Raw genomic sequence first — 24,206 nt, 5'->3', positions numbered from 1 at the left:
CACACTGCTTCTCCCCTGAAGTCCCCGGTAGTCTACTAATGAAAGGTCCTTGTCACATTCTCATCCCCTCCTCAGTTTTTACAGACCACTTCAAGGATTAAATATGTATGAGTACATCTCCATCCATGTTGGCCAGGCTGGTGTGCAGATCTGCAATGCCTGCTGGGAGCTCTACTGCCTGGAACATGGTATTCAGCCTGATGGCCAGATGCTAAGTAGCAAGACCATTGAAGGAGGAAATGACTCCTTCCACACCTCATCCAGTGAGACAGGTGCTGGCAAGCATATACCCTGAGCAGTGTTTACAGACCGGGACCCTGCAATTACTGATGAAGTTCACACTGGTACCTTCCACCCTGAGCAGCTCACCACAGGCAAAGAAGATGCTACCAATAACTATGCCCATGACCGCAACACCATTGGCCTTGTCTTGGACCAAATTCACAAGCTAGCTGTCCAGTGCATGGGTCTTCAGGGTTTCTTGGTTTTCCACAGCTATGGCAGGGAAACTGGCTCTGGGTTCACCTTCTTGCTGATGGAGCAGCTCTCTGTTGAGTATGAAAAGAAGTTCACACCAACCAAAGAATACACATGGAGGGACCCATGGCTCCAGCCGCATATGTAGCAGAGGATGGCCTTGTTAGACATGAGAGGAGAGCCCCTTGGTCCTGTGAAGACTCAGTGCTCCAGTGTAGGGGAATGTCAGGACAGGGAAGCAGAAGTGGGTGAGTTGGTGAGCAGGGGGAAGGAGGATGGGATGGGGAGGGGGTGGATGGTAAACAAGAAAAGGGGATAACATTTGAAATGTAAATAAAGAAAATATGATATAAAAAGAAAGAAAGAAAAGATGGAAGGAAGGGGAAGGAAGGAAGGAAGGAAGGAAGGAAGGAAGGAAGGAAGGAAGGAAGGAAGGAAGGAAAGAAGGAAGGAAGGAAGGAAGAAGGAAGGAAGAAGTCCAAACTGAAGTTCTTCATTTACCCAGCCACCAGACTTCCACTGCTGTAGCTGAGCCTTATAAGTCCATCTTCACCACACACACCACCCTTTAGCACTCTGGCTGTGCCTCCATAGTAGACAATGAGGACATCTATGACATCTTTCATAGAAACCTCTACATTGAGCACCCAATGTACACTAACTTTAGCCACCTTATTAACCAGATTGTGTCTTCCCTCAGACATGATGGAGCCCTGAATGTGATCTGACAGAATTCCAGACCAGCCCTGGCACCCTATCCTTGCATCCACTTCCCTCTGGTCACATATGTGCCTGTCATCTCTGCTGAGAAACTTAGAATAGCAGATATCATCAATGCCTGCCTTAAGCCAGCCAACCAGATGGTAAAATATGACATTCAACATAATAAATGCATGGCTTGCTGCCTGCTGTACCATGGTGATGTGGTTCCCAAAGATATCAATTCTGTCATTGCCACCATCTAAACCAAATGTACCACCCAGTTTGTAGACTGGTGCCCCATTGGCTTCAAGGTTGGCATTAGTCACTAGCCTCCCACTGTGGAACCTAGTAGAGACCTGAACAAGGTCCATAAAGCTGTGTGCATGCTGAGCAACGTCACCATTGCTGAGGTCTAGATCACAAGTGTGATCTAATGTGTACCGAGAAGCCCTTTGTACACTGGTATGTGAGTGAGGGTATGGAGGAGGGGGAGTTTTCTGAAGCCCATGAGAACATGGCTGACCTACAAAAGGATTTTGAGGATGTTGGAGATGCTATGCACCCCACCCCCATCAGTTTTCAGAGAGCAGCCCTCTGTTCTAACATCAGCCTTGGTTGTTTGGGAATTTCCACAGGAACTTCTGGGCCAACAACTCAACCAAATGCAATCCATGCCCACCACTGGAAACCTTACCTGGCCTCAAAAGATGGCCAGTTCAGACTCTGTGTCTTCCATTACTAGGAGTCTTCGCTAGGATCACCCTCATGGGTTCCAGGAAGTTTCCACTGCACTAGGTTTTACACCACGCCCTGATTGCTTTCAGCCATCTCTCACTCCATTCTTTCCCTCCCACATCTGATCCCTCCTGCTCCCATCCCCGTCTGCAGCCAGCCTACCCCAAAATCTGTTCTAGTCCCTCTTTCCAGAAAGATCCATGTGCCCCCTAGAGCTCTACTCTTACCTAACATCTCTGGGTCTATGGATTCTAGCTTGATTACCATTTATTTAACAGCTAACACCATCTTGTAAGTGGATGTATACCATATTTGTCTTTCTGGGTCTGAGTTACCTCACTCAGGATGATGATTTTTTTTTTTTAGTTACATCCATTTACCTGCAAATTTCATGATGCCATTTATGTAAATATAACACATTTTTGTTATTCGTTCTTCAGTCGAGGGACACGCAGGTTGTTTCCAGTTTCTGACTATTATGAATGAAGCCTCGGTGAATGTGGCTGAGCAAGTGTCCTTTGGGTTGATGGCCAGGAGTGACATAGTTGGGTCTTAAGGTAGATCAATTCCCAATTTCTGAGGAACCAACACATTGCTTCTCGCAGTGGCTGCACAAGTTTTCACTCCCACCAAAAATGGAGGAATGCTCCCTTTGCTCCACATCCTCACCAGCATGAGCTACCATTTAGCCATCGTGACAAATATAAGGTGGAATCTCAACGTAGTTTTAGTTTGCATTTCCCTGCTGGCTAAGGATATTGAACACTTAGGTTTTCTGAGCCATTTGAGATTCTTATTGAGAATTCTCTCTAGATCTGTACTCCATATTTAATTGAATTGATTAGCTTTTAGATATCTAGTGCCTTGAGTTCTTTATGTAGTTTGGATATTAGACCTCTATCAGATGTGGAGTTGGTAAAAAAAATTTTCCCATTCTGTAGGCTCCCTCTTTGTCCTTTTGGCAATGTCTCTTGCCTTGCAGAAGCTTTTCCATTCAGTTCAGAGGTACCATTTATCAATTGTTGATATTAGTGCCTGCACTATTGCTGTTCTGTTCAGAATGTTGTATGTGAAATTTTAGGTTTGGTTTGATTTGGTTATTGCTGTTGTTGGCTGGTTGGTTTTTCAGTTATTTGTTTGTTTGATTGTTGGGAGACAGAGTTTCTCTGTGTAACCATAGCCATCCTGAACCAGGCTGGTCTCAAACTCAGAGATTATATTTGCCTCTGCCTTCCAAATTACTAGGATTAAAGGTGTGTGCTACCACCATTCAGTGTGGGAAACATTACGTTTTTGAAACTGTATATGGGATGTTAGTGAGTGGCAGTGGCTACCTGAGCAAGAACATGGCTATAAGTCCTTGCCTCTGCCATGGGAAAGATGCTATGAATTTGGCCAGGGTAGCTGGCAGAAGAAAGGAACTCAGAACTTCAATATAAATTTTGTAAAAAGATTCAAGTCTGTCAGTTTACCTCCAGCAAATCACAGGAACCAAGGAAAAGTTTGTTCTGAAGTAGATTGAGGGTCATCTTGAAAACTCACTCACACATTTTACTATCTTATAAATACATTTCCACAAATAAGCAATTACCCAGATTAATCCAGAGCAAAGAGAAATCGACCCTGGTTCACAGCATACATTAATGTTTTGGAAATCTGGGCTGGAGTTAACATAAAAATTGGGCTGTAGTAGAGCTCTCAGGTAGCATGTGCAAAATCCTGGGTTTAATTCCACAAGTGTGTGTGTGTCATACACACACACACACAAATATTATATGATGCTTTCTTTAAAAATATTCCTAAGAAGCTGGGCATTGTTGACTCACAACTTTAATCCCAGCACTTGGGAGGCACAGCATAGGCAAGTGGAGTTCTGAGTTCTGGGTCAGCCTGATCTACAGAGTGGGTTTCAGGACAGCCAGGACTACACAAAGAAACCTGCATTTAAAAAAAGAAGAAGAAGAAGAAAAGAAAAAGAAAACAGAAAGAGAAAAAAGAAAAGAAAGAAAAATATATATTCCTAAGAATCTCCAAAGCAAGATGAAGCATTGTTGGGTCAGCAGATCGGCTCCCACTAATTAAAATGTGAACTGTTGTCTACAGCACAGTCAACCTCCAGGCATGTCTGCAGCACAATCAAACTTCCAGGCATGTCTAGATACCTCCCCTGGATGATCAGAATGGGAGAAGTATACAGTTCCCACTGTCTTGAATAACAAAAATGACAAATCCATACTTTTGCAAGTCATTTTAAAATACAGGTACATTTTTGACTGGTGGCACTAATTTCAGTTCATGAATTTGTGAACACTCAAGCACAATGAAACATTCAAAACTCAGTAAATGTGGCACAGACTACATATATGTTTCCAGTGGAAGCAATGAGAGCCAGCAAAGGCTTGCCAGAGAAGCTGAAATCTAATGAGCCTTCTGCACTTGATGGGTAAGGGAACTGCTGTAGATAATGAGCTTCAAAAACAGCATGGAAACTTCTGGAGTCTCTGCCCATTTGAATAAACATTCACTTTGGTTGCTTGGCTTCTGAGGCACAGCGTGACATGGTTCAATTTCCAGCAAAGAGGGGATGGATTCTTCAGTTTGTGTTGGACCTGCTTTCAAATTCTCCTGTCTTCACATTGTATATTAGTTGGGGCACAACCAAGACATACAACGAAACTCCCCTTTAATTGTTGTTGTTATGATTCTCATTTTGATATCAGTCTCTTGACTGAGAGCCAGTTCAAGCTAGAATTGGCTTTCCAAGCCATTATCCCAAACGTAATAACACAATTGCTCAGCCAGAAGGCACTGGAAAACACTCAATGGTTAAGAGCACTGGCTGTTCTTCCAGAGGACTGATGTTCAATTGCCCACACCGCAGGGCAGTTCACAACCTCTTTAACTCCAAACACAAATGAACAGCAAGAGAAACCACCACTAAGTGTGGAAGAAACCACATAAAATCACCCTTAGACAACTTTCCTACAGCCACATAAACAGGGCTACACCAGGACGCTTCCTTACCTACTAAGAGGCCCATTCTTCTAAGAAAAGGGTACACAGTCTTATAGCCACTATGGAAGTCAGTATGGAGGTTCCTCAAAAGACTGAAAATAGATGTGGCCTATAACCAAGCTTCACAACTCTGGATATTTACTAAACAGATTCCATGTCAACATATTGCGCTATTCTTGCATATCCACATTTCCTGAAGCACTTTTCACAATAGCTTAGTTATGGAGCCAACCTATATCTCAACAGAGAAATAGACGAGAAAAATATGGTCCATATACACAGTGGAATGTTTTTCAGTCATAAAAATCAAGGTACATCACGTGCCAAAATATTGATTCATCTAGAGATAATCATATTAACTCAATTACACCAATCTCAGGAAGACAGAGATCATATGTTTTCTTTCATTTGGGGGGAGGGACCCTAGATTTAACAGAGATGTATAAAATTATATATGCATAGATGGCATTAAAGTAGAAATGAAACAGTCTGGGGAAGTCAGAGAAAGAGATAGAACGGCATGGGGGACATGCCCATACACTGGCATACTAGAACGAAATGTGCCTTATGTGACCTGGAATGGTAACATAAAACATAAGGAAACTGTTAAAAGCACAGAGACAAAAAAGAAAAAAAAGAGAAAATTAGAGAGTCCCATCTGCCTGTGGATCCCTGTGCAATTAGCTGAAGAATAATCTAAAGGATTGCAAAACGTTAAGCCATGGGAGAAAAGTGAAACAGTTCATCTTCTCACGCCTCCCATATGTTTGAAATGCTACTCATAAGACCTTACTTTCTTCATGTTATTTTTCAAATAACTTTTTTAATTGCAAAATTAATATAATCTCAAGCTGGATATGGTAGTACACATCCCAGCACACTGGAGGCAGAGGCAGGAAGATCTTGAGTTCAAGGCTACTTAGTGAGACCCTGTCTCAAATAAATCCAAACAGGGTTCTCATTACAAAAAAAAAACAAGATCATAGAATAAGTCAGAATGTAACCAAAATAAGTATAACATGCGGTTATAATCTTGAAAATAAGTTTGGGATTTATGGTGATCCTTTCTATTGCTTTATCATTCTTTTCTATTTCTCCTTTGTAGCATGTAATTTAAAAAAAAAAAAAAAAACACTAGGCTCTGGAATCAGCAGCTGCCGGCTGGCTAGCTCCACTAGGCTATAACAACCTCCCTGCCTCACTCAGCTGCCTACCAACTAGCTAAACTTTTCCTACAAACGGAGATCGCTCTACACCAACCGTCCACCAACGACCGCCCTGCAACTTACACTTTCTCTCTCTTGCCCACCTGAGTAGTTGCAGATGGAAAACACCAGACAATCTTAATATTTAAAATCAGCCAGATGTTGCAACCACTGTGTGCAGAATCTATTGTCCTAAACTCATCAGTTATCCTGTGTTGGAATTCATCCAGTGGCGGAGGCCACCATGGATCTAATAGGCCCCAAGCCTGTATGATGTCTGTCTTCTCCACTCCATAGCTTGGCGGAAAAGCCCTTTCTCTCTCCCAGCTCCTCCTCTTCCCCCTGGGACCCGGAAAACCTGCCTCCATGTCTTTGCCCAGTGATTAGTTTCTGCAGTTTTTATTTAGCCAACCAAACTATTAGGGAACCCTCGCCTACACTCCTTGTATGAACAATCAGTGTATGTGTATATACCCCAAAACCCTCTGCACCCTTAGCTATGTTCAAGCACTAATTTTAGAAGGCCCCTGACATTTGATCGCTTACATTTAACACTACACAAAACACTAGCAAACTTCTAGGCACTCACATTTGCCCACAGATCTACTCACAGAACATCCACCTCATTGTCCAAAGACTTTGTCCTGTACCTCAGCCTTTCAGAGTCCCCAAGGGCTCAGTAGTCACTCCTGTTCTGATTGTAGTGCATGTATAAAATATGTTTGCTCAACTCACAATGGAAGTAACGCTACAAGGAATGTCAAACTTGACCTCTTTCCAAACAGAAGTAGATTTTAAAAGATTCACTAATTATTTTTCTGTTACAGACTCAAATATCCAAAAGATTTTGTCACAAATATTGTTTAAAGAACATAATGAGGCCAGAGAGATGGCTCAGTGGATAAATGGTTGCCTTGTGAACACAAGGACCAGAGTTCAATCACCAGAACACAAAATCCAGATGTGGTAGTATGCTTGCAATCTCGGTGCTAGGGAAGCGGACACAGATAGATCCCTGGGGCTTGCTGGCCAACCGGCCTAGCCTACTTGATGAATTTCAAGCCAGGGAGAAAAGTGGCACATACTTTTAATGCCAATAATCCAGAGTCAAAGGTGAAGCTGAATGAGTTCAAGACCAGCCTGGTCCACATAGAGAATTTCAGGCCAGGCAAGGGCTACATAGTGAAAGCCTATCCAAAATAAATAAATAAAGTCAAAGGAGGATTCCACCTTAAGAATAACACCAAGGTTGTCCTCAACCCTACTACACATACACACAGATATACACACACAAAAACATAAACACTCGCACATTTATGGCATCCTCCAGGGATCAGCAAATTAACAGGACAGATAGCTAATCAGTTTGCCTTTGCAGCAATACAGTCTCTTGTATAGCTCTTCAACCCTGCTCAGGGACCCCATGCTAACATCAAGACAGCCATTCACAATAAGACAAGTGGGCACGGATGTATGCATTAGCCTCTGAGTCTCAAAAACCTTTATGTCTAAAACAATAGTTTTCTGGGGATAGGTGGCAATGGTAATCACAGCTACACAACTCTGGGAATGCACTTAATGACACTGAGCTGTATCTTAACTATGGCTGACATGAGGGCTAGAAAGATGGTTCAGCTGTGGAGGCATGTATGGCCAAAGCTGGCCTGAGTTCTATCACCATGACACATATGAAGAGGAGGACAGTAAGTTGTCTTCTGATTTTTACACACACACATGTAATTTTAAACCTTGTGGTAGCATTTCTGTATACTTCGTCAATATTTAAAAAGAAACAGAGGCAAGATATTTCCTACAAGATTTTTTTTTTAACTTCTGGCCTGTACACCATTTTCTGATAAATACTCTAGGAATAAATGAACTCTTGGGCCGGGCAGTGGTGGTACATGCCTTTAATCCCAGCACTTGAGAGGCAGAGGCAGGTGGATTTCTGAGTTTGAGGCCAGCCTGGTCTACAGAGTGAGTTCCAGGACAGCCAGGGCTACACAGAGAAACCCTGTCTCAAAGGAAAAAAAAAAAAAACCTTCTAAATACATCAATACTTCAAAAACTAAAACTGTTCTTCTGAAAATCCTTCTCTGGATATTGTAAAACCAACAGAGATCCTGTTCTGGCCCCCGCCCCCTACTACGGGGTACAGTCCAAGTGTTTCGGTGATTCTAAGCATGCAGCAGTGTGCAGGCTGCCTGCCTGCCTGGGGGAATTAAAAGTGTAATTAAAAGAGCACTGTGATAACCTATCTCATAGTCAATCTACTCTCCCTAAGTTACAGGAGAACAAAGGCACAATGGGAGGTCACAGGCATCAACACAATCTGACTCTGCCATGCATGAGTCACGCCTCAAACCCCAGCACACCCATGGCTGTCTGCTTCGTTTTATTTCTAGCTGATTTTATTCCGACTCTATTCATAGTGGCTAGCTATGGCGCTTTTCTTTCTTTGTTGTCTGTAGGTCTTTCAGTAACGTTTATTATTAATTAAGACATGCCACTTACCCATACACAGCCTGTAAACAAGTGTCTTCTCCCAAGTAGATTTTGGGGGAATTTTCTATCTTTCCTCTTTACTTTCCAATTTTCAGCTATGTTCTTAAGAAACCAACTAGAATTTTCTTTCCAGTGTTGCCAGGGCCCGCTCTTGCACCTCCATGCCATGATTAATGTGTTATTCATCTGATACCTTCCCATTCAGCTCTTGTCTTTAGCCTGTGAATCTCTCATTTAGCTTCCAACAAAGGATTCCATTGCTGTAGGAACTGAGGTGTGTCTCAGTTTTTACCTGGAAGGCAGTGATGCAAGTGTTTCTGGTGAGACCAATCCTTGGCTTGGGGTGGGGAGGAACAGACTAACAGGCCACCAGGAGAGTCCTGCGGCAGACAACAGAGCCACCACCGCTGCCAGAAGGATACGGACACCCAGGCGAGGAGCTGCTGCAGCAAGAGGCTTGAAGTTAATCACCAGTGACACCAGCAACAATGGCCTGCCTATTCCCCAGGGCCCTGGGGCCCCTGGCCCTCCTGATGGTAAGTCTCATCTTTTTCTAAAACCTGTAAACTCTCTACTTCCCAGCTTACCACAGACGATTGGATATGGTTTCTGAGTCCCTGTCGTATGTTCTAAAAAGGATGAAGCAGAAGTGATTGTGAAAATGTTAAACTCCTTCCTCTTTTGCTTTTCTTAATTTTGAAAAGAAATGTGAGAGAGAAAAAAAAATTTATTTTAAAGTAGTTTTTTATATGTCTTCTGTCATCAGATTAACCCATTCCATTCCCAGGTTTTATTTTCCACAATGTTCACTTTCTTCAAGGCAATACGTGCTTTCTAACACAAAATAGCACGCAGGGTAGCAGTAACTCAGTTCTCCAGGATCGCAAACCTCTCACTAAGGCATATGGCTAAGAACTCTGCAAGCCTGATCTTGATACCCAGCATGTTTTTTAGAATAGTCACCAACCGTTGAACTAAAATCAAAGTCATTTTGACTCTAGAGAAGATGGGAGGATTATTAAGAAAACCGGTTTTACATTTAGCAAGTATGTGCAAAGCAGATGGAGCTTTTGGGGGGAGGGGTGACAAGACCTTTGCAGGAGAATGTCAGAAGAGTAGCTCTTCTGATGACTGGGGAGACTCCATGTTTTATAAAAGACAAGAAGACTCTGAAGCGAAAACATTAGCTTAGATGCTAAAGCTAGTGTATGCCTTAATTAGTGAGGCAAAATATGCCATAACTCACCTCAAACATGAAGATCATCAAGACTTGAATATAAATAAAGATAGGAAAGTTTTCCAAAGATAATTGTCACATTGTGGGTGACAAACTTAGCCTTAGGGTTCATTCCCACCATTGGCTCATTTCAAAACACAGAGAACAGAGAACGGAGACTTCTAAACCTTACATGAAGCTACATCTCAAGAGCAGTCTAAAACTTAAAGCTGTCTGTCATCATAACACATGCCTTGTGTGGAAGGAAGTCTCATGTCTCCCTCATACAATAGTGGTCAAACAGAACACAGGCGTCACGCAACTGTTCAGAAGGGACCAGTGCCTGAGCAAGGCCTCCTTTAACTGTGAAGCAGCTGCAGTTCTCCTACCACGCCAGTGGGGAGAAAGTTGGAACATGTGTTTTCCAACACTCAAGAAAGTTTTGCCCTAGCAGGAGAGAAAGAAAAAGGAACAGAGAGGGAGAGGGAGAGGGAGACAAAGAGACAGAGAGACAGAGAGACAGAGACATACAAAATGAAGGGTCTAGATCTGACCTGTGCAGTATCATAGCCACTATACATGCGTGGATGTTTATCATTTCGAATACAACTGTTGTGAGATGAAATATAAGTATCCATAACAAAAGAGTGTAAAATATATGCTTAGTCTTTATTTTGATTGCATATTGAAATTATAGTACTTTTAGTAGATTCAATTAAATACACCACTAATTATCAAACTTTTTAACAAGCCGTTTAATGTGAGCATAAGAAATTTTAAAACTGCTTGTATGGGTGGCATTTGTGCTTCCCACTAAGCTAAGCTGTGTCCTTACTCCTACTTTCAGAGGGCAGCGTTAGGCGGATAAGCCTCAGTGGATTTAATGAGAGTTGACCTTCCACAGGTAGAGATGGACTAAACTGTTTCATTGTGTCCTTAGCCAGGGCCTGTGGAACCACCGGTTTGGCTGGAATGAAACTGTATGTTAGAGAACCAGGGAGGAATTTAGAAAGGTGGATGAGTGGAACATTGAACAGTTCATTCTGTGACAGTAAATGGAATCCTTTTACCAAACAGGAGCCGCCCAGACTCTTGACATAACATGGTTACCCGCAAAATGCAATGTTCCCAGAGCACGGGCACCATTTGTTGTTGAAGGGTGGGGTCTGAAAGTTGAAAGACATGTCTGGAAAAGGTTTCTAAGTATCTCTCCCTTCATACACACCATACAAGGTCATTGGCTACCACTGCAGTATGAGATGTAACAGCAAGGCCTAGACTTGAGTGTGTAGCTCCTCCATTGACTCATTCCAAGTCTTGTGTTCTCTACTGTCAGATAAGAATCATCTTAGGCTGGGCATGGTGGCACACGCCTTTAATCCCAGCACTCAGGAGGCAGAGCGGACAGATCTGTGAGCTCAAGGTCAGTTTGGTCTACATAGTGAGCTCAGTGCAGCCAGGACTCTGTAGAGAGACTGTCTAAAAAAATAAAATAAAATAAATAAAGGAAGGAAGGAAAAGGAAGGAAGAGAAAGAAAGAAAGAAAGAAAGAAAGAAAGAAAGAAAGAAAGAAAGAAAGAAAGAAAGGAAGGAAGGAAGGAAGGAAGGAAGGAAGGAAGGAAGGAAGGAAGGAAGGAAGGAAGGAAGGAAGGAAGAAAGGAAGAAAGGAAGAAAGGAAGAAAGAGAAACAGCAATGGGGAGGGGAGAGAAAAAGAATCATCTTAGCCCTGCCCCTGCCTCCCTAAAATGTCCACAATAAGAAGAGAGCATCCTTGTGGTCACAGAAGTACATTGGGAAGCAGGAAGTGTTCTAAAGATACCATCCGATTGTAGTATTTCAGAACTGGGGGGGGGGGGGGGAGGTCGTTCTTGATCACATCTGTCACAGTATTGTGCTTCAAAGTCTTAAGTCAGGAAGGTCTTACATGTTTCTCCAGTTAGAGTTTACTAGGAATCGTTGTGTGGGGCAGGGAAGATGGCCTAGTAGACTAAGAGAGCTTGTCGCACAAACAAGAAAACCTGAGTTTGAATCCTCATAACTCACCCACATAAGGACCCACATAAAAATGTCAGGCTTGCTCATGTGACCTGAAGCCCCAGCGCTGTGGGAAATGGAGACAGGAGGATCCCTGGGGCTTGCTGGCCACGAAGACATGTTCAGTTAGAGACCCTGTCTCAAGACATGTTCGGTAGAGACCCTACCTCAATAAGGTAGAGTGATGAAGACTATCCAAGTGTCCTCCTCTGACCTCCATGCACATAGCCATGTAAATATCACACACACACACACACACACACACACACACACCTATACAAGTGCATACTCAAATAAAAATTTTAAAGCAATATTTGTGAAACTAATGTCTCAAGAATAACAAGAAAAAAGGCAACCTTAAATAAATATACTATGAATGTGAGAAACTTACCTGTTTCTAAATTTAGAGATTTTTCTCAAAGTCTCAGCTATTTGGACTTCAAGATTAATCATTTGGAAGACATAGGCACAAAGCCCACCTGAATATCCTTTTAAAAGGTATAAGATTTATCAGTTCTCTATATTTATCCTAACTATTTCCCATAACACAAAATTAACACTTTCAAGAAAGACTTATAGTTGAAGATGCCCATTTTCAGAGATCTACTTGTGAAAATAAAACCTGTCTTCAATGAAAACCATTATTCCAGGTCTTATAGTTAACAAAATCTAAAATGTGTTTTGAGCCATAATTTCCTTATCAGAGGAAGAGCTAGTCAATTCTACAATGCTGGCTAAAGCTATACTTCAGAAGTTAGCAGAGATGTTTAAAACTCAAAAGTTTAATAGAGTTTGCGGTAAATGGGGAAAAATGGGGACACACTGAAATGTCAAGACATGAGTAATGTGTGCGAGAAATAAAAAGCCATTGCAGCCATCTTTTCTATATTTTCTATACAATACCAAAGTATATAAACATTGGATTGAAGCTAAATGTCTCATTTTAATAAATGGACAATCTCCGAGGTGTCTATTCCACTCTTGGTTAGTGAGATGGTTGTCTCCACTGTTAGTGAGTATATGAAGATGTATGTCTCACTGAACTGTCTTCAAAATTCAAGATTCTAACAGCAGAGGAAGCTTGCCAGCAATACTGCTTAACTCAGCCTGACTTTGGCAGCAGTCAGGAGGCACAATTATTTCTAGCAATTAGCATTCCCCCTTGCTTAATACCAGAAACCAGTTCTCATCCCTAACTAGAGCACTCTGTGTCCCAGAGGTTTCTCGTAAACCTCTTAGCCCTTGGTGCTTCCTTTCCAGTAAAAAGTCAATCGATAGCCTAAGGTGAGGGCTTGCTTGGGGAAATGCTCCTGATGAAATTACACAGAGGATGGGTTATCCATAATTACATGACGAATAACTGAATCTGCCTAATGCACACTTTTTTCTTAATGGAGTGCAGTCGGCCGGGCTGTGCATTGCACAACTTCAGTAGGTGCATTCATGGGAACCACCTCGGAGCAGCACCCCTGAGGCTTGTAAAGTGAAGCACTCTCACAGGGGTACAGTGGAGCACCCTCACAGGGGTACAGTGGAGCACCCTCACAGGGGTACAGTGGAGCACCCTCACAGGGGTACAGTGGAGCACCCTCACAGGAATACAGTGAAGCACCCTCACAGGGTCACAGTGGAGCACCCTCACAGGGGTACAGTGGAGCACTGATCCTTTGCTCAGAGGAGAAAGAAGTCACACACACACACACACACACACACAAACACACACACACACACACCAGTGCTAAAGAGGTCTCTGCATACTTGTCAAAGGTTTTTGATACTGTTTCTCTTTTCTTGTTATTCTAACTGAAATTACTACTATTTACTAAGCACCTACTGTGCACTTGGGCTCATCTGTGGAGTTTACATCTGTTCAGTCTTCACAGCGAGCCTACGCATAAATATGTAGTGCTGTCCTTCCATGGCAGATGAGAGAGGACAGATTGGGTCATGGTCCCAAGTCCTGCACTGGTACATGCCTGGGACTGGAATTTCAATCAGTCAGGAGGCCAGGAAGATGGCTCTGAGGGCTGCCAAGCAGGTGTGAGGAGCAGACTCAGAGCCTGAGAACACCCGTGAAAACAGATGCAATGGTATGCATAGGAAGTCAGAACTCTCCTGTGGGAAGATGGGAGGAAGACACAAGGGGATCCCTGAAGCTTTTGGCCCAGGAGCCTAGAAACCACTGCAGCAAACAAGAGATCTATCTCAAACAATGTTGAAGGTGAAGATGGACGCCTAAGGATTTCCTCTAACCTCTGCATACAGTGCCTGGAACCCACACTCCTGTATATGCCTATATACACACACATAGACACACACACACACAGAGAGAGAGAGAGAGAGAGAGACACAAACACACACACAGACAGACACACACAGACACACACACACACACACACACAGAGACACACACACAATTAAAAAGAAAACCAGAATCCACAGTCCAGATTTGTACCAGTACACTTGACAGCACCCTCCAATTCATTTAAATGGACATCAATTTTTCTTATGAAGAAAGTCAGCTTTCTAAATTTATTGAGTTTACACATTGCTTCTTGAAAACTGAATTGTCAGAAATTAAATACTAATTTCTAAATAATATATCTAATTATTCAATTGAAAGAATTTGCTTTGATGAATACTGTGTTTATTAGAACACTTTGTGGCTTTCAATTTTGAAAATTCTGAACAGTCTTAGCTTACTCTTAACGTTTCTCTACTTTATATTTGTAGACCCATTAGGTTTTGTTTTTCATGTAAAATCCAATAAATTATGTGAGACATTCAATGCTTCATTATAGAATAGTCCTTGAGTTGGAAAATAATCCAACCAAAGATTAAAATAAGTCTTCTGCGGTGTTCAGAGGGTTATTGATGTTCAATGTGTGTTTAGACCAGCTAGCATCTTCGGCTTACGGTGGGACTATTAGAACATATGCAGATTAGCATTTTCAGCCTGCAGTGGGACTATTAGGACATTTTACAGCCTCAGTGAAGGAGCTTCCCCATGGAAGTCACAAAGGTAAGTCACTCATTTTTCTGAACTGTGCGCTGTGTAACTACTCAGCAATGTGTCTTGAAGGCCTGCTATGACCCGGCATGTTACAGTCACTGCTTCTGATTAGCTGATGAGTTGGGGCAGTGAAATGCCAAGCTGTGTGTGCTTCATGTCATTTCTCAACCAAAATGTATACACGTGTAGGACACATAGAAGTCCTACTTAAAACACGTAATGATTCCTTTGAATTGCCTGAACTGTCCTCTGGGTCCCCTCTGGGATGGAGGGGGTGGTGCCCCCTTGGCTGCATCTAGACACGGGCAGTGTGGCTGCGTAAGCGATTTTTTTCACAGCCTCTGCAAAGCACCTGACAGAAACTTTAAGGGAGAAGAGCTTTATTTTGGGGCTCACAGTTCCAGTCCGTCACTGGAAAGCATGATGACAAACTTCCTTCAGTAGCTGCTCGCACAGGAAGCGAAGAGGGCTTTGCTGGAACTAGAGCGGGGTAGAGCTTTCTCAGCCCCGCCCTCAGTGGCCTGTTTCCCCAGCCGGGATCCACTCCTGAGGCTCCACAGCATCAAAATGAACACTCAGCTACAATCGTAGTTCTAGCCAGCCTAGAGTGTCTCGGCACTCCGAAATGTTTCCTGTCAAGTCCCCCGTGCTTCTGGAAACAAAGGGCATCTTCCCACAACACTAAAATAAGGGGATATTCTTTGAGATCAGTATAAAAAAAAGAGTTTAAAATTTAAAAGGAATAAGTCATCTAAGGGCTCTGACTCTGTGAGAGCCCTGGACACGCACACACATACACTCATACACACACATACATACTCATATACACACACTCATTTATACACACTCACACACACACACACACAGGACTCACAATAACACATACACACACACATACACACACTCACATACACACACTCACATACACACACACACACACTAGCCATGGTGTGCTCTGTTGACTCTCTATAGACTAGGCTTTGCCTTTCTGGGAAGGTAGGAGCAGGGCTTTAGTATCTATTAGAAGACTCATTCTCCTCAGAGCTTGTACAGACATGACTCACGTTTTCTGGATGACTCCACTTTTCCTGTAAAGAGGAGTATGCCTGGCCCATCCTTACACTCAGAATCAGCCGAGAGTGGTCCATGACCAGACCACACCAGCTCCTTCTTCCCTGGTAGACGGCATGACGTTGAAGCATCATGTTGAGATACAATTTAAAATCAGAACTCCAGTTAAAATGTTTACAGTGGAGGGTTGATCATCCCTTATCTGGTGTAACTGCTCCTTTGGTCCAGACTTGGACCTGCCTATTCATTATGTTCTTTAAAAAATAAATGATGTAATTGATCTACATTGTTTCAGAATCAACCACAACCTTTAGGCAGATAAAAATCTGAAGTGACTGTCATACAACTTTCTTCTGTGTGTCTATGTTAGACTGGTGTTAGGATCTGGTGTCATGGCACGGGACACACCCTGGCGATAAAGTGGCAGTGTTTCAAACCCTTACATGTCAAGGACTATTAACTGGGGCAAAGTATTTGTGAACTTGTTTCTCTATAACCACAAAAATTGGGATTATATAATAGAATGTCCTTTGGGTGGTTGCAATAAACAACAGCAATATTAAGTACAATATTATGCAAATAAAAACTAATCAAGTCACCCACCACTAGGACACTTGTCATTTCTCCTGTAATTTGTTCCCATGGCCTTTATTCTCCGGATCACTCAGTGAATCAGCCAGTGCTGGTTAAACCCCTAAACAGGAGGGGATGATAGGATAAGAGCCAGGACTGGAAAGCTTATGGCTAAATTCCTAAATACACATGAAACAGTAAGATGCAGGCGATGTTGTGAGTTAAACGGCATTAAACAGAGTGTGAGCTGTGCAAACTCAGAGAGGGAGGCGTTAGAAAAGGCAGCTTCATGTAGCTTGTCGGTACTTGACGGATAAATCACGTGCAGGTAGGCCGTAAGGCGAGAGGAATGCACTCCGGTGGGAAGCAGCGCAGAAGCCAAGCCTGTGGGCTCCTGAGAAAGCACAGGCTTCAGCTACCCCGCCTCCCTTACCCTCGTTTAATTTTTTTATATCAGTAATATACAATGAAGGCCTTGTTGGTTTATGGGTTGGTTAGTTGTTTGTTGTTTGCAACAGGGTCTCTTTATGTAGTCCTACCTAGCCTAGAACTCACTATGTAAACCAGAGTGGTCTCAAATTCTTAGAGATCTGCCTGCCAGTCCCTCCTGGGTGCTGGGATGAAAGGCTAGCGTCACCACATCTAGAGTTAAGTCACAGCAGGACAGAGCAGACCCACAGCACACAGCAAGCAGCACCTGAGGCTGCATAGGATAACCCTGCTTCCATGTGTATAAAAGGCTCCCATTTCAGAAAACAGAACAGTTCCATCCTATTCTCCTGACTCTACTTCAGCTTTTAAAAGGGTAGAAGGAGAAAAAAGCACAGAACGACAAAAAAAAAAAAAAAACTGTCTTGAAAAGGAGCTAAACTCTTTATATGAGGGTTATATGTGTGTGTGTTTATATAAACACACAGAAAATGGGGGCTGACCTCCAACTCTACTACAGCCCTCCTGCCTTAGCTTCCCACATGCTGGGATTGTAGGCATGTGCCACTGTGCCCAGCATGATAGTTTTGAATGATTCCATGACCACTTTCAGAAGTTATCACGACAGTTACTAAAGCTCTGGGAGCTGTCCATGTGATAACCATGTAAGAAACACGTAATGGTTGCAACTGGCTGAAGACATCATTTTAAAGTCAAAGATGATGATGATGATGATGGTAACAGTTGATAGTTGTGGTGATGGCTGTGCATCTTCTTCATATTTGTTTTCTTGTGTTGGTTTTGGTTTTGAGAGGGAATTTCACTCTGTAGCTCAAGCAGATCTAAATTCACCATATAACCCAGGTTTGTCTCACACTAGCTACAATCCTCCATCAGCCTTCAACTGCTGATAGGTTCCCCTTTTGTGACATGAAAATCTGAAGTCACGCTGCTGGAGATATAACGTAGGAGTTAATAGCACTTAGTGCTCTTACAGAGGACCTAGGTTCACTTCCCAGCACTGACATGACAACCCACAACCATCCTTAACCCTGATTTCAGGGGATCCAACACATACTCACATGGCGCACATACATGCATGCAGGCAAATATTCACACACATGAAGGAAGACACATAATCTTTAAAAACTCTGAAGTCAGATTGAAAAGCTAGAGAGAAGAGTGTGCCTTTTCCTGGAAGGATTTTCCACTTCGGGATGCTTCTGTATACCAAAATATTTAAAACTAAAAACAATCTATAATCTGAAAAACACAATGATAAGTAAGGATTATTAGCTTCATTTAGTCACGTGTTTGAAGAACTCACCTGCATTTGGTTCTTTCTGATGTGTACAGGTGGTGCTCCTGGTACACGGGGAACTGCATATAAAGGTAAGTACACAGTTTTTATCGTTGAAATTAGTTTACTTTTAAAACTTAAAATCATATTGAGAAAAGTATTTAATCAAATTATTTGATAATTCAACTGTAGAAACATATAAAACTAAAATTCTAGCAAATAATCCAAAATCTTTTAAGAGTATAAATATTATGATTATTATCTCATATGGTCATTTTATTCTTCAGTTGGATTCTATTGGTTGGTTGGTTGGTTGGTTCATAGTCTTTTGAGAACAAGTCTTCTCTGTAGAACCACCTAGCCTGGTACTCAGGCTATTGAACTCCTGGAAATCCTCCTGCCTCACCTTCTCCAGTTCTTGATTGCAGACATGTCTGGCTCATTTCTTCTTATCTTAAACAAATAACAAGTCAAAGTCAATTGTGGAATATATAGGGAGAAAATCAAATCTGATCAAACGTCAATATTAAAAGTCACGTAGCTTAATAATGGCCCATTTAATGTCGCTTCTTGACAAAGGGAGCAAATGGTCATCATCAAAGTAGAAACCAAAAGTTCCTCAGCATAGTTATCTCTCTATGACAACGTTTGAAGCAAAGACTGTCAGGCGTGTACATGATAAAGTGGGATCTCTTTCAACGCAGCCGGGAGGACCGCACAGAGAAGATGGGACAGCATTGCAGCTGGCCAAAAGAAGGTACAAACGTGAATGGGTGAAGTTTGCAAAACCCTGCAGAGAAAGGGAAGACAACTCAAAAAGAAACCCAATTGCCAAGGTAAGTCATCTTGACAGAAGCCCCCTGAGCCTTAGAATAAATGTGTTACATGCAAATTAAAGATGATATAGAAATCCCACCTAGTAATATATAACCTGTAAAGTCCACAGAACAACAACATAGTCTCTCCAACAAAACTACAATAATTATAACCTTAAAAAATAAGAAATTAAAATATAGAGGAATGATAACCTTTAGAGTTACAGAGTGGGATTAGAAAATGTATCTGATCATTTTAATGTATAAACTGGTGTCTGTCCAGTCTCTAGTAAACAAGGATAAAGGGAGAGAAAGATGACAGGTAGATGACTGGACTGACCATGGTTGGGGAAACTCGTGAGGCAGGACTGAGCTTCTCATGAGCAATGTACTAGTCTCTCTGTTAAATAGCTTTAAAATTCTAAAAATAGAAAGCAAGTTATGTTCATGCATAATTTGAACATCTATGGTCTTATTCTTTTATTGTCACTTCTTTCAACTTAGAGAAGCGTCCTTTAGAAAAGTTAAGTACGAATTTTGGTTCCAGAAGGAGTCTTCTCAATACTAAATCCCTGTTGTTTTCTTACAACTTTTGAACATTCCCCCACAGTACCACTACCCAAATAAGCATTCAAAAGCTGTAATGACTGGTCATTCTTGGTCGTGCTGGTGAGCAGAACAACCATACTTATTACTTAATCCTGCTCTCCAGTAAATAAGGAGAACAAGAAGTAAATCCACCGTGACAGAAAGGAGGGACCACGTGAGCAGATGACTTTAGAGCGCGGAGGTGGAGTAGGCAGAAGCGTCATCAATGGTTAGCTTGACATTTAAGCCATTTTCTTTTCTGTTTGTTTGTTTGTTTGTTCCTTTTCTTACAGATCACTTCAGATTTCCAAAAAACCCAGAAAATTACCTACCGCATTTCTGGAGTGGGAATTGATCAGCCCCCTTTTGGGATCTTTGTCGTTGACCCAAACAATGGTGATATCAACATAACGGCCATAGTTGATCGTGAAGAAACCCCAAGCTTCCTGGTAAGTTCTCAATCAAGTTATGCTTCTTCATGTGCTTTGTGAAGTTAGAATGTCTGGTAGGCTTATAAGAAAAGGGAATGCGTGGATTGATCTATTTAAAAAATATCATCTCTCTATCAACAATCTTCTGCAATGAGTCATGTTTCTGACATAATGTACCCAGGGAGTACCTATGGTACGCTGGGATTTAGACACAGCTTTCTAGAACTTCATCCTGCCAAAATACAACAGCTTTAAGGAAGGAGCAACTGGGAAACTTTGTCTCTGCCCACAGATTAGAGAAGTAGTTTTTCCTCTTTTCTCACTAAGTTCTGTCTATGTCAATTGGTCTAATTTCTATGAGTTTAATAATACGCAAACTAACTCCATACAGTGAAGATGTATATTCTCCCTGTGTTTCTAGATCACATGCCGAGCACTAAATGCCCTGGGACAAGATGTAGAGAGACCACTTATATTAACAGTGAAAATTTTAGACGTCAATGATAATCCTCCAATATTTTCACAAACCATATTCAACGGTGAAATTGAGGAAAACAGTGCTTCTAGTAAGTCTTTTGCAGTGCCAACCACCTCCAACTCACATAGCTTTCAATTGCATCTATGTTTTATATCATTTTTATGAACTGTCCCATTAGTTTGCTCAGTCATTTGATAACAAAAAAAAAATCATTATGATAATTTGAGGTTTTGCTTCTAATATTTGTAGTTAACTCCCAATTAACAGTTACATCAGAATTCTATTTGCAGATTATGGTTCTGTCACCAGTTTAGTGCCTAGGTACAGAACCTCTGTGTGACCACAGTGCTGAAGAGGTCAGTTAGCCTGGATGCACAAGCACCACATTTATATATCATAAGGGACAGAGACATGTTCACATTATTTGGACCATTTGGAAAAGAAACATACAGGTACATCTATGTGGAGAAGAACTCCAAACAGAAGACAGTCCCAACTTCAGCAAAGCCAGGGTTGTAAGAGCATTGTACTGGCTGGTTTTGTGTGTCAACTTGACACAGGCTGGAGTTATCACAAAGAAAGGAGCCTTCAGTTGGGGAAGTGCCTCCATGAGATCCAGCTGTGGGGCATTTTCTCTATTAGTGATCAAGTGGGGAGGGCCCATTGTGGGTGGTACCATCTCTGGGCTGGTAGTCTTAGATTCTATAAGAGAGCAGGCTGAGCAAGCCAGGGGAAGCAAGTCAGTAAGAAACATCCCTCCATGGTCTCTGCATCAGCTCCTGCTTCCTGATCTGCTTGAGTTCCAGTCCTGACTTCTTTTCCACAGCAGTGTGGAAGTGTAAGCTCAATAAACCCTTTCCTCCCCAACTTGCTTCTTGGTCATGATGTTTGTGCAGGGATAGAAACCCTGACTAAGACAAGCATTGAAAGATTTTTCTAAAAGCCAATAAATTCTAGAAAAAGACTTTAACCATGACATACTTTTTAAAGCATGCAAGTAGTTTTAGAGTGTTCTTTTTTAAATAGGAATCAGTGCTAAACTATTTTGACTATTTAATATGAATGTAATCTAGGACTTTGTATAGTCTTTGACGATTTTCCTATTTTCCAGATTCCCTGGTAATGATCCTAAATGCCACAGACGCAGATGAGCCAAACCATATGAACTCTAAAATTGCCTTCAAAATCATCTCCCAGGAGCCGGCAGGCATGTCCATGTTCCTCATCAGCAGAAACACCGGAGAAGTCCGCACTTTGACCAGTTCTCTCGATCGAGAGGTAAAACAAGCTCCTTGAAAGCATCCAAAACCTAACGGGTTTGAGGGCAAGCAACCCAAGAGAGAGCGGTGCCTCCAGGACTAGGAATACAAGCAGAGGCGGGGAAGGCTCCTAGCTCCTCCCTGAGCCACTCTGGGGGAAATGGCCTCCAGGGTGTGACTCTGCTGTGGTAGCACGCGTTCCTGTGACAGCAACCTGTCACACAACAGCTCAAATGGGAAAATTAAGGAAAACACTGGTTTGCAGAAGCAGAGACTACACTGTGATTAATTCCTAAAGACTGGGAGAGAAGTCTTAGATGAAGAGATTTTTATTTGTCATAAAACGTTGGTGGCATACCTCTCCTCTAGATGTCTCCATTTATTTTTACCTCTGCTTATAAAACACCAAAGAATCCCTTCGTGTCTTCTCTCTCATCGTCTGCCCCGCCACCGTGTATCTCTACCACAATGGGCTACTCAGATCCATTACTTTCACATGGTTTTTCTCTAATAGACTGGTAGGGAAACTCCACACGTGAGCTTCTCTCAGACAATAGCATCCCCCTGCATCACTGTAGCCCCTCCCTCCCTTTTCCCCTCTGAGTCCACAACACTGCCTTTGGAAGTTTACTAAAGAGGAAGCTTCTTGTAATGCTTACCACTTCCACCCAGTCATCTGGAGCCCCACCAGTCTATCCCCGCCATGGACAGCTAACAGTGTGTGAGAGCCAGGATTCAGGAACTTAAAATATGTTCACTATCTTATTCAAGAAAAGCCACTACTGGCCATTCATAACCTTTGACAATTAACCTTTGTTCTTTTTTCTCCAAATTTAGCAAGTTAGCAGCTACCATCTGGTTGTGAGTGGTGCAGACAACGATGGAACAGGACTGTCAACTCAGTGCGAATGTAGTATTAAAATTAAAGATGTCAACGACAACTTCCCAGTGCTCAGAGACTCTCAGGTTCATCCACTTGTCCCTGAAGAACCATGTTTATATGCGCTTTATAGTCTAGCATCCCGATTCATTGACTGCCTGTATAGTGGCTTTTTAATCTTCTGTGCTTTTCTGTTTAAAAAAAAAAATAAGCTTAAATGTAAGAATTAAAGAGTCAGCATAAATTAGCACATGCTTTGAGAAGCAAAGATTAATAGTATTTAAAGTAAATGTAATTCTTATAGGTAAAGTCTAGAGTTGAATCTTGGGCTCCTATCTAGAGGTTCTAGCAAGGGAACAAAGCCACTCATTCTAGACTCAAGAGCCTCCTCCTCTGTTGGAAGGTTGATTCAGGGAGGGGGGAAGGGCCAGAGTAACAGACTATCCAGTCAGGTCATCTTCACGACTCCTAGCACTGAACCTGAAAGCCTGTGTCTCTCTGTTACAGTATTCAGCACGTATTGAGGAAAATACTCTGAATGCAGAGTTACTCCGATTTCAAGTGACGGACTGGGATGAAGAATACTCAGATAATTGGTTGGCTGTGTACTTCTTTACCTCTGGGAATGAGGGGAATTGGTTTGAAATTGAAACAGATCCTAGAACCAATGAAGGCATCCTGAAAGTGGTTAAGGTAAGGTCTGAGTTTCCTTAGTGGGTAAAAATATTTTATAGTAACTCAAGCAACTATCTCTACAAATAAATTACATTTATAATGTTACCACTTTATTATCTAAAAAATAGAAAACATACCAAAGTAGATGGTATTTACTTTACTATCATCATGGTTGCATTGTCTAAAGACAACTTCTCTTGATATACTAATTTTTTCTTCCAAGCTACTGTACTTTCATAGAGCACACACACACACACATAGGTATACCACACATAGGTATACCACACATGGGTAGGTTTGCATGGTCTCTGGACAGGAAAGCAAAAACACTTCATATATTCATCAAATTCACTGTCTGCAATTGGATTGGAGTTCAGAAGAGAGGAGAATGCATGGGACTGTGGCTTGGGAACTTGTCAACATGTTTTAAATTCATTAGCTATTGTCCTCACAAAAAAAAAAGTCACAGTTTCTCCATAATATGGGAACTGCTAACAAAGTCCCCATCTGGAATCATGTCAGGACAGCTGTGCCTGTAAATAGCATAGATCTGCTGATATGCTTTGGCATGAGGTTTTAGAACATTCTAGAGCTTCCTTAACACCTTGGGTCTGGTGTAATGATGAAGTCATAGTACTCCCAAAGTGACTTCTAGAAGATTTACAAACACTTCCTTATCACTCCACATTTCATGAGAGTGTTATGGCTTCTAAACCTGCAAGGGCTCTACTATAAACTCCCACTAACATTGTAATTCCCTATTTCCTGTACTGAGGTCATTCTGTTTGGCAAGTTCAGCACCTA

The 24,206-nt window shown here is 42.0% G+C and overlaps 1 protein-coding gene and 1 pseudogene across 1 annotated transcript in view; both read left to right on the top strand.

The window, feature by feature from the left end:
* Nucleotides 1-103: 103 nt before the first annotated feature.
* On the top strand, nucleotides 104-1,921 carry LOC127663675 (tubulin alpha chain-like; annotated as a pseudogene).
* A 6,861-nt stretch (nucleotides 1,922-8,782) lies between these two features.
* The window catches only part of Dsg3 (desmoglein 3), a 35,684-nt gene continuing 20,260 nt past the window's right edge, over nucleotides 8,783-24,206 (top strand). Inside the window, exons 1-8 of the mRNA XM_052155917.1 lie at nucleotides 8,783-9,175; nucleotides 18,333-18,368; nucleotides 18,981-19,112; nucleotides 19,973-20,128; nucleotides 20,532-20,676; nucleotides 21,700-21,866; nucleotides 22,685-22,813; nucleotides 23,235-23,420. Coding sequence (XP_052011877.1) covers nucleotides 9,128-9,175; nucleotides 18,333-18,368; nucleotides 18,981-19,112; nucleotides 19,973-20,128; nucleotides 20,532-20,676; nucleotides 21,700-21,866; nucleotides 22,685-22,813; nucleotides 23,235-23,420 — 999 coding nt within the window. The 5' untranslated portion in view covers nucleotides 8,783-9,127. The remainder of the gene's footprint in view (nucleotides 9,176-18,332; nucleotides 18,369-18,980; nucleotides 19,113-19,972; nucleotides 20,129-20,531; nucleotides 20,677-21,699; nucleotides 21,867-22,684; nucleotides 22,814-23,234; nucleotides 23,421-24,206) is intronic.

Source organism: Apodemus sylvaticus, chromosome 13 (genome assembly GCF_947179515.1).
Source record: "Apodemus sylvaticus chromosome 13, mApoSyl1.1, whole genome shotgun sequence".
Taxonomy (NCBI): Eukaryota; Metazoa; Chordata; class Mammalia; order Rodentia; family Muridae; genus Apodemus; species Apodemus sylvaticus.
Note: the sequence above shows the minus strand (reverse complement) of the source record. Positions and strands in the feature narration are given on the sequence as shown.